Genomic DNA, 10,031 nt, shown 5'->3' on the forward strand with positions numbered 1-10,031 from the left:
AATCAATGAATGAAACCATAAGTTCTAAATCATAATCTTCATTTTTTTTTTATAGAAAAATCACAACCTGAAAATAAGCAAAAATATTGTAATTATTAGATTTAAACTCAAGACCTACTCAATATCACTTCTCATAGGTGATTGCATTTTTTTTTTTTTTTGCTTGAATGGTTTGGTGACGTAAAATGGAAAAATTATTATGAGATTGACAAGTAAACAGAAAATATTGTTTTCTTTTTTGGTAAGGAAAATACCATTAAAATTCTTCATGCCATAAAGCTGGTACCGGAGTATAGGCGTGGCGACAGGTTGAACCATTTCTCAAAAGAACGACTTCATGACTGAAGCAAAGGTATTGTTTATTTAAGAAACAAAACAAAATTACAAAAGATGTGGTCTAGCAAATCTTCTTGAAGACGACCAAAATTGAGGTTTTGCATCAGTCATCAAATGTGCTCATAAATCCACCAATAAACCCAGCTCCATTACAATTCCCACATAAAATCTCCCTTTTTCCCCTGCAACAAACATAAATTAATGGTATCAAATGGTGATTGCTAACAATTCCACATGTTTAATTCAACTAAGGAATTGTGGAATATAACGCTATCGATGCACCGAAAAACCCACTTCCAAGAATTCTGATGCTATGTAAGTTAACCACATGGTTGGAGGATGATTTGAACATGAGTATATAAGCAATGACAAGATCCTTGAATCTAGTATTCCTAATTCATCAAACTTAGACTTCTTACACGAGAAAAGAAGAAATGTGATGAACTCATGCCTTGGACAGGCGTTGGAACCAAGAATGTATCCATTTCTACAATTAGAAATAATGGGTTGTATGGTTGATAAGACCCAATACTAGGTATCAATTATCAATTACTTTGTTTTGCCAATAGAAAAGGTAAAGTCAATTCTCCAAGACATTTATAGAATCCGGTCTGCACTCTACACTAAACATGAAATGCTTGTAGAAAATCTCATTTTCTTTTCTAATCAGTATTCCATGTTGCTCTCAAGAATAATCCAAAATAGACATCAACCTTTAAATCCTTGATTTATCCCCAACCGTGGATATCAGGGTAAAGAAAGAGAAGGAATAATAAATAATTAACTTTGACTGCAATCAGTAACCGGTGATGACAGAAATGATACTAATGCAAGTAGGGGTGTAAACGAGCCGAGCCGAATAGTGAGAAGCTCGAGCTCAAGCTCAACTCACAACTCGGGGCTCGATACTCGGCTCGAGCTCGATCGAGTTTTATTTTTCAAGCTCGAACTCGATTCGTGATCGAATTCGAGCTACTCGAGCTCGCTCGATTAATATGTAAAAATAAGCTCGATTCATATATTCGATAAGAGTTCGATTATTCATGCTCGAATTCGAACTCGGACTCGAAATATTTTATTAATTAAAATAATAAAAATATATTTAAATATAAAAGCTCAATTAGGCTCGCGAGCTACTCGAGTCAGATATAAGAATACTCGAATTCGGCTCGATCGATAAGTCGAGTTACTCGAGCTCGACTCGATAATAATCGAACCGAATTTGAGTTTTTTTCGAATCGAACCCGAGTAGCTTGCGAGTACTAATGTATCATTTACACCCCTAAATGCAAGCTATCATACTGGGATAGGCAAGAGGGGGAAGGAGGAGGAGGAGGAAAAGGAGATGAGCACCTGCAAAGCCAACACAGCCCACCAGCTTTAACTTGTCCATCAAAGTGATCAACAGAATTAACTCTGGTACCTTTGCATTGAGTACACTGTTTGGCACCTATAGTTGAACATAGAAACTAGTTATATTTGTATGTTGGTTGAATTAGAATAAGAGAACTCAAACAAAGAAACTCTTAAGTGATGCTTTTTAGAATGCTCAAGAACAAAAGACAAAAAAAATCTTAAAATGCTTAAATATTGACTTGAACATTGGTTAATAAAGGAAGTTGTCTGGAAGACCGAATGATCAAAAAGTTCAAAGAAGATAGAGAAGACAAAGCATTCACACCTAACAAACATAGATTCGTGATGTCGAAGAATACGAGTTTGCCAATACAAAGAATTTCTTTCAAAAGTGGGTCAAGCTAAGAAAGTGAGTGACATCTTCGGCTAAGAAGCCTTCTTCCACAGTAGCGAAGAAAGACTTTTTTATTGACTTTTTTTTTTTTTTGGATAAACTACTACTTTATTTTAATTTTCAGTCACTTCCATCAAAAAGGAAACCATACAGCACACAGCACCTAAGAATTTTTGTTTTAAACCAATTTCGTGATCCTTATATAGATTGATATGATTGCAGGATCACCAGCTAAATATAGACAAAAGTGCTGGATGTTTGTATCTGCTAAGGCTATATGGTAATCATACATCATTCTTCAGCTGGAATTTTTATATATATATATATATATATATATCTACATAGATATATACATATATATATGTAGATATATCTACATATATATATGTATATACACACACATATAGAATGGACTGTCATGCTAAGCACTCTCATAATTGGCAGTTCAAAGCATCCTTCTTGGTTGATGTTTAGGATACCATATATAATATTAACAGCACAAAGTCTTAAGTCTTAAGTACATTTCAATAGAACAATACAGCTTCATTCCGGCCTGTGAGACAGCATAAAAACGTTATGATAATCAACAAAATATCTACTTAAATGAAAAGAAACCTGATCTAGGACAAAAAGACCAGACCAAAAATAAAGTAATATTAGTCACAATTTTGCTTACCATTTCCATCACAATCAGCGCAGACAATGCTATTTGGTTTAGTACTTTGATTTTTGTCTGCAGCCTGTTAAACCAAAAGCTAAGTAAACTTGCAAGCAGAAAATTATGGACGGATAAGAAGAAATTAAGAGCAAATATTTTTAAAAAACTCAACTTCCCCCTAAGACACGTTCCCCTTTGCTCATTTCCAGTTCCATAGAAAGATCTATACCTTGTTTGTTTAAGACTTTAAGTTTATATTCCATTCCATCAGCCAGAACAAGTCTTTCATATAGGCCTCGACCAGTATTATTCAGCCTTTAACCATGATAATGCCTATCCATACCATCACAATCACAATTCTAGTGTATGAATTCGTAACGCATATACTCTCACTATGCCATGAATTGATTCCTTTCTCATAACCTGCATACTATTGACAATCTTGGTATTTAAATGTACACCTTCTGGTCCAATAACCATAAAGTTGAATGTTGCATTTTTTTCGACTCCCAGTTTTCTATATTACCATCCTTCACTAGAATGGGCAACTTCCTTGACCATTTCCAGATGTCATTATGACCTAGATTAAAAAAAAAAATCATTCTAATTCATGCCTTGGGTCTTGACCACTATTTCCTTCCTTTTACTATATGTTCCCCCCTATAAAATAAATATCAAATACAATTCAAAATCCAACTTACAAACCATTAGCATCTAAAATTAAATCACCCCTTCACAGTTCCCACCTTAAAAATTTACAAAATGGGTACGAGCCCATTGGCAAGAATTGTGCAACTACCACACTTCCAAATTCCTCAACTTTACTAACAAAAATCCAAAACTAAGACTATTTTGTAAGTGGGATAGTAAAAAAAAAAAACTCAAACCTTAGCTTCTAAAGATTGAATTCTGGCAGTCCTGGAGCTTTGAAACACTTCATTTACCTGAAGAACCTTCCTTCGAAAAGAATTATCAACAATTATCCCTAAAACCAATGCAGAAAACAATAAAGTTAAAATTGGTCACCGACGATTAAACCAATATTACTAAAAAAGACACTTTTAGAGTACCTGGTTTATTCGGAGCGTTGAAGGAACAAACAGAAGTGAAACATAGAGAGGTTGCCATTCTTTCTTATTCTTAGGGGAGCTTTCAATTTGTTGTCTTCCAATTTTTTTTGAAGTGCTTTGTGTTTTAAAGCTTTGAACTTCAGAGAAGAAACGACAGGAAGTGTGCGTCTTACGGTTGTTCTTCTAGATAAGGCTGAATGGAGGCAAAGACATTCCGTTTATCTGATTACACAAATGCCCTTGGCAAAGCGGTTATAACTTGTGTGATTGTCTATTGGTATCTGGAAACAGGGGGCAATGTGGTCAATGTATTCTACAAACAAACCAAAACCTGCGGCTTTGGGCAAAAACATTGAGCGGAAAATGGCTTGTAGTTTACTGTTGAATACTGCTCCTTTTCTGCCTTCCCAAAGTATGCAATTTCTGACTCTTTTTTTTAGCATGCTTTCTTTTTTACTTTTTCTTTTAGTATAAAATTTAGTTTTTTATATACATGAAGAAATTTGTGAAAATTCTGTGAAAAAAAACTTGTCGGCGTGGGTAGTGAAATGTGGGAATGTGTTTTTATCCTTTCATTGAAAAGTAAGATTTAAAATAACTAATTACCTGCTTGTTTCAAACAGGAAATGAGGTGAGTGGTCTTATGGGACAATTGAGGAGCTCATTCCATGGCAAAGTAGGACATAAGCAAAGTTTTTTAAGGAGAGAATTCAATAATCCTCGTGGAAGCAGAATTGTTGTTGCATCAGTGGTTTGTATTGTTTCACATTTGTTGCTCATTTGTTTAACATTTATTTCCTCCTTTACATGTTTGAATTCTTAAAATTAATTGGTAGATGAATGTAAAAGACTTTAATTTATGCCCAGGCTGGTGGCAGGAAGTATGAATTTTGATTGACCTGATTTTGGGTTATGGTTCCTGTTTCATAAGTTGTAAGTTGTAACTCATGGTTTGAGATAGACACTTTGTTGCTTGGCAGCTTGGGAGGAAGGTCCAGAAGAAAGAAACTGTGATTCCTGACCCAGATTATCGCATACCAATTGTCCTACTTGGTGGGTACTCTGTATTTTCCATAGTTAGATACACTTAGATACATCCTTTTTGTTTGGTATCTTGGCCGTTCTGAGTGATGATGAACTTGCTGTTGGGTGGTACTGAATGGTGTTCACATGAACTTAACTTGCTTAAGCCAGTTTGCCTATTTTGTCTGTAGATTAATTTATTACCAGAACTAGGACCATAATAGTTCTTCAACAATTGGTTGTTTGTGTCTACCTATTGATGTTTTGGAGGCCAAACCCTTTCCAAATATAAATATGTCCAAACTGCATTATGGCCTGTGAGTGAGGTTGCGTTTCTTGTTGCATCAGCTTATAAATGGGTTTTGCACTGGTCTGTGAGCAATCTTTATTGCTAGCAATTTCTGTGTTTGCTTCTTTAGAACATTAGGAGCTTTTTGGTTTGGGTTTGCAAACCAGGTTTTTAAACCTAAATGTCATATTGTTTTGTTGTTTAGCATTGAGATTGTGTCAAAAGCAGCTTTTAAACGCAAAAGCCACTTTCAACCTCAATGCTAAACTAGCCCTTGGTGTATTGATCTTGTTATTGACTAGCCATATAACAATCTTTTAATTGATTTTGATCTGTATAAAATTGAATGGGCAGCATTATAATCAATCAATTCTCTTCCCTTCTTCCTAAAAAAGACTGCATTTCGTAATATTTATGTTTTGAAAATTGTTAATTGAAACAGGTCTAGCTGGAGGATTGGCTTATACAGATAACCTATTACCAGCTGCACCTGTTGGCCTACTTGGATTGCTTCTATTGTTCCAGGTATCATTTACTAGAAATAGATGATGTCATTGAGAAGAATCCAAATCCATCTGAAGAGCTTTGTTCCCTTTATTAAATGCATAGTGGTTTATAAGACACCAATCTCCTCCTCTTTCTAGATTTACCTTATTTTTAGTTTCTATTTTCCTATCATGTGGTTTGGTTTTGCATTTAAGTTTTTCAGCTGAAATCTGCTGACAGTTTGTTGCTTTTCCAGACTACAAGAGTGAGATTTGTCTTTGATGACAAGGCACTGGTTAGTCAATTTTTCTTTGGACTCTGCTATTTCTTAAAAGTAGGTGTTTGCAAATATAATTTAGTGACATCTTATGCAATTTTTGTTGCTAAAATGATATCTAATTCCATTCCTTAGATATGCTTCCTAATTTCTGTCTTGACTTGACTAGCAATTATCGTGCCAGAACATCATTTTGAGTAAGTTTCATGAGGGTCATCATAAAGTTTAACTCTGAATTTCAAGAGCATCATAAATATTAATTTTGGAGTATTATATAATCTCTTCATTATTGCAGATTTGGCACTAGAATTTCTTGCTTACACATATGTAACATTTGTGGTTTTAGGAGGTGAAAGTAGGAGACCAGCTCGAGGATTTAGGTGAAAATGTCTTTGTGGGTGGAAAAAACCGTTGGAAGTAAGTATTGTTTTGAACTTCTATGACTATCCTTATTTCAAAACATTAAGCAGTTAACCTAGTTATTTCACCATAGATACTCAACATTTGTGAATTGGGAGTTTTGGTGGCCAAGTTTCCCCATTCTGGTGTATTTTAAGGAGACACAAACAAAGCCTGAGGGACAAGTTCACTTTTTCCCAGTAATTTTTGTAAGTTTACATTAGGAGCAAAATTACATCTCTTCTACTTTTCTACGTTTTACTCAGCTTAACCAGCTTTACTGGATTAGCGGATTTGGTTTTGACAAAACTTGGAAGATAAAGGATGCCATGAAACTTCGGGTATGAAATACCTCAGTGTTACTGAAATCCCTGATTTATGTGTTTTTTTTTTTTTTTTTTGGGTTACAAATAGAATGGAAGGCAACTCTATGATGTTATGGTAGAAAGAGCAGGTCCTTCAAAAACCAGTGGTCCAAAATAATCCTGGTGGCGGATTTTAAAGATTAAACTGTAAAAGCATTAAGGTATGAGATTCTCCAACTCCAACATACAATTTGGTAATGGTCTTTACACTTAAGTCTTTAACTCTTGTTATACAGGTGAACTGGCTGTCGTGCCTATAGTTTATTTGAAGCTTCATGAAGTACATATTTTCCTCTAGGCTGCACCCAATATTCATCATATCCATCATTTATGGTTAAAAATTTGTACTGTCCTGCAGTTGCAGACATTCAAGAATACAAGATGTAAGAACCAAGGGTGTATATATTATAGCTTTGTAAAACTCAAGATATAAGGCCAGCATGAGATAAGAGCTCTCAACAACAGTTTCATCCAACCAGACCGTTAGAAATCTGAGCATTAAATAGCTGCCATTAACAATCCAATTACGAACCAAAAAGAGAGACCTTGTCAGAACCTTTTATCAGCTTCATTTCAACTCCTCTATCAAAAAAATGAAAAAATTTGTATTGGGATGACAACTGCGTTGCACTGCCGGAGGGCTGAGAGAAATGGAAAGCAAAACAGCGGAGTTGCAGTAGGTTCTCAACCGTAGCATATTCATGGTACTTGCATTAATTCTTGGTGCAATTGGCATCTGTACCATGCTGGATGCAACTAGTATAGCCCAGACTACTTAGAATGTCCCGTATCTCTTTGGCAGTGCTGTTACTCGCTTGCAAAAGTCGTTCATCTTCCTCATAGATTAGATATGGGGCATCACCTTTTTTCCTGGATAACAACTTTTTGGCTCCCTTCAATACATGATATTCCCATCCCTGAACATCTATTTTAAGCAGAAGCACTGGCTGCGACGTTGGGATAACTTTATCGAGAGGGATGTACCTCACTTGAACTGCTATTTCTTCATTGGACTTGAATGCCAACTTTGCACCGACAGCGGAAACAGCACTGTTGTCAAGCCGGCCAACCAACTGGTGAAACCAGAGAAGGATTTGACATAAGAAGTACATAATGACTAATATGGTAGCGGATGGAAAGAAATATATAAGTAGGGATGAATAAAACTGTGGCCTTTTCTTAATGAGAACTATTGTTATCATACAACAACATATGCTAGAAGGATTTGCATGGGGAAAGACCATAAGGTACCAAATCTGAATGCCAAAATTGAGAAGACTACAGATATTCAATACAGCAAATCATAATAGTTATAATTCACTCTCAATCTAAACTCCCCATAGTTTATCATGTGATTCATAAGAGTTACCAGCTCTCAATCTTCCAAGCAGCATTAACCAATATCTCTTGCAAAGTGGACTTGCAAAATCATTATCACATTCAACAGAAAGCAGAGTTACATCTACAGAACTGAAAGTTAGGCTCCATCAGTTCCCAAAAAATTCCAGGTTTGAGCTTCCCAAAAATCCATTTTAAATTGAATTCATGGACATTGGCTATTGATGACCAACCCAAGAGAGTTGAAGTGGTCCTCACAGGCTTTCTGATCACATATAAAGTTACTAGGGCTCCTACTAGAGCTAGTTGACATTAAGTTTGCCATTAACTTGAAATATAAAAAAATAAGGCAAGTTTTATTGGTCAGAGTGGATCATTGATGCAACTGACGCACTTAGCCTAGAGACGGGAGGGCTGTTGCATAAAGGATTCTTATGACTGCATTACAAAGAAACCAAAATGGAACTGTTCTCCATCCCAAAGATTACAAGGAACAACATGGAGCTTCCTCCTTTTCGCAGAGACTTAAGAACTCAAAAACACCAGCCAATGAAAATGTTTCGACAAGTAACAACCTTCGAAAAAGCCACTCAACCGCCAATGCATGCATGTGCAAAATCCAACAGTCCACCAAATTCCCATTTTAAAGGCCACATACATGCTAAACCTCTATACTTCTTCTATTTGAAGCTAAACCAAAGTTTAGTGAACAAACATCAGTTTAACAAATAAAACTAATACCAAAACCGTGAGGTCACTAACTTCACAACTAGATTTTAAAACTATTAAGATTATAAAAAATCAAAATCAGCCAAAAAAACCAAAAATTAAAAGAGTCGTACCTTATGGAAAGTAATATTTCCATTCCGATCAGATGCAGCAGCTTCAAAAACAATAACCAATTCCTCAATCCTATTAAACCAAACCCCATCACAAATCCTTTGCAAATTCTCCAAACCGGCTCAAAAGCCAACACGTTGAACCCCATAACAGCCGCCGCGAAACTCGCCATCCCGACATTGGCACCGACATCCACGACAAACCCATCTTTGTTTTTCCCTTCCAGGAAATCCTGAATGGTCACCGAGATGTCAGGTCGACGAAAGGGCTTTCCTTTAAGAAGTCTCACAATGTTCTTGTGAGGCTTGTCTGGGAGGGAACCTAAGTCAGCTAGGGAGTAAATGAAGGGGTATTTGAGATTTTCTATTATGTTTGCAATAATGGGATATGATTGTGGGGAGTTGTGGCAGTTAAAAGGAGGGATTGGGAAATATTTGGCAGTTTTTTGGGTCTCATAAGAGGTAGTTGTGGAAGTAAAGTTTGGGTTTTTAGGGGAAAGCAAAGAGAAGGAGAGGTAGAGGAAGAGGGAGAGGGGGAGGAGAGAAAGGAGGGTTTTGGGTGAGAGGAGCTTTTGGGTTTTGCTGTTGTCTCTTTTCCATGCATTTGCCATGGAAAATGACAGGTTTGTTCTGTTCTTTTCAAATGGAATTTACAGGTAAATTTTGGAGTATTGATAGATTGGATCTCTGGGGAAGATTACCATGAGCTTCTGAGTTTTGAGTTTTTGAGTTTTGAGAATGGGAATTGGAGAGCTTTGGTAGAGAGTGTATTGGTTGTTACCAATTACGAGTTCCCACGTGCAGAACGAAGGATTTTATCGTCTCCGCGGTAAGTTAACGAAGCAAATGTAAGGATAATGTATCAAATCAAAGTAGTAAAAAGTTAAAAACTAAATAAATTAAAAACAAAAATAATAAAAAAAGTTTTTATTATTTAATTTATATTTTAAAAAGTTCTTAACATAAATTTATTTATTTTTTTAAAAATAAAAATATATTTAAATACAAATCAAAAAATAAAAATTTATTTAAATATAATAAAAATATAAAAATTTATCTAAATAAAATAATAAAATTCAGAAATTCTTTTAATATTTTAATCTAAATTAAACAAACAAAACCCAAAAAAAAAATTACTATAACGAAACACACGTATTTTTTTTTTCGGCGGTACTAAAAATACCAATTATTCTAACAATGA

General features: G+C 35.3%; 3 protein-coding genes across 3 annotated transcripts; 1 reads left to right on the forward strand and 2 right to left on the reverse strand.

The window, feature by feature from the left end:
• Positions 1-213: 213 nt before the first annotated feature.
• Positions 214-4,016, reverse strand: LOC149513635 (protein BUNDLE SHEATH DEFECTIVE 2, chloroplastic-like). The gene is made up of 5 exons (XM_089747086.1): positions 3,815-4,016; positions 3,632-3,729; positions 2,763-2,826; positions 1,690-1,786; positions 214-518 (listed from the first exon to the last, which is right to left on the reverse strand). Exons 1-5 carry the CDS (start codon positions 3,870-3,872, stop codon positions 440-442), a joined length of 396 nt encoding a protein of 131 aa, XP_089603212.1. The 5' UTR covers positions 3,873-4,016; the 3' UTR covers positions 214-439.
• A 52-nt stretch (positions 4,017-4,068) lies between these two features.
• On the forward strand, positions 4,069-7,079 carry LOC149513636 (uncharacterized). Its single transcript, XM_089747085.1, has 9 exons — positions 4,069-4,226; positions 4,438-4,565; positions 4,795-4,867; positions 5,569-5,651; positions 5,869-5,907; positions 6,236-6,306; positions 6,383-6,497; positions 6,703-6,814; positions 6,890-7,079. The coding sequence occupies exons 1-8, from the start codon at positions 4,112-4,114 to the stop codon at positions 6,769-6,771; spliced, it is 693 nt and encodes a 230-aa protein (XP_089603211.1). The 5' UTR covers positions 4,069-4,111; the 3' UTR covers positions 6,772-6,814; positions 6,890-7,079.
• Positions 7,036-9,726, reverse strand: LOC111286085 (uncharacterized). Its single transcript, XM_022875873.2, is given in 3 exon segments — positions 7,036-7,726; positions 8,834-8,946; positions 8,949-9,726. Coding segments are annotated over 3 exon segments (966 nt in total). The 5' UTR covers positions 9,442-9,726; the 3' UTR covers positions 7,036-7,366.
• Between the last annotated feature and the right edge of the window lie 305 nt (positions 9,727-10,031).

The sequence above is a fragment of the Durio zibethinus genome, chromosome 18 (genome assembly GCF_047325235.1).
Source record: "Durio zibethinus cultivar Kanyao isolate XHJ-2024 chromosome 18, ASM4732523v1, whole genome shotgun sequence".
NCBI lineage: Eukaryota > Viridiplantae > Streptophyta > Magnoliopsida > Malvales > Malvaceae > Durio > Durio zibethinus.

What these genes read in the sequence shown, in the direction of transcription:
- LOC149513635 (XM_089747086.1), bottom strand. Translation starts at nt 3,872, where the DNA reads ATGGCAACCTCTCTATGTTTCACTTCTGTTTGTTCCTTCAACGCTCCG. An exon ending in CAACGCTCCGAATAAACCAG is followed by an intron (nt 3,730 to 3,814) that starts GTACTCTAAAAG and finishes CATTGGTTTTAG; the next exon opens with GGATAATTGTTGATAATTCT. An exon ending in CGCTGATTGTGATGGAAATG is followed by an intron (nt 1,787 to 2,762) that starts GTAAGCAAAATT and finishes GTTCAACTATAG; the next exon opens with GTGCCAAACAGTGTACTCAA.
- LOC149513636 (XM_089747085.1), top strand. Translation starts at nt 4,112, where the DNA reads ATGTGGTCAATGTATTCTACAAACAAACCAAAACCTGCGGCTTTGGGC. An exon ending in TCCTTTTCTGCCTTCCCAAA is followed by an intron (nt 4,227 to 4,437) that starts GTATGCAATTTC and finishes TGTTTCAAACAG; the next exon opens with GAAATGAGGTGAGTGGTCTT. An exon ending in ACTTTTTCCCAGTAATTTTT is followed by an intron (nt 6,498 to 6,702) that starts GTAAGTTTACAT and finishes GGTTACAAATAG; the next exon opens with AATGGAAGGCAACTCTATGA.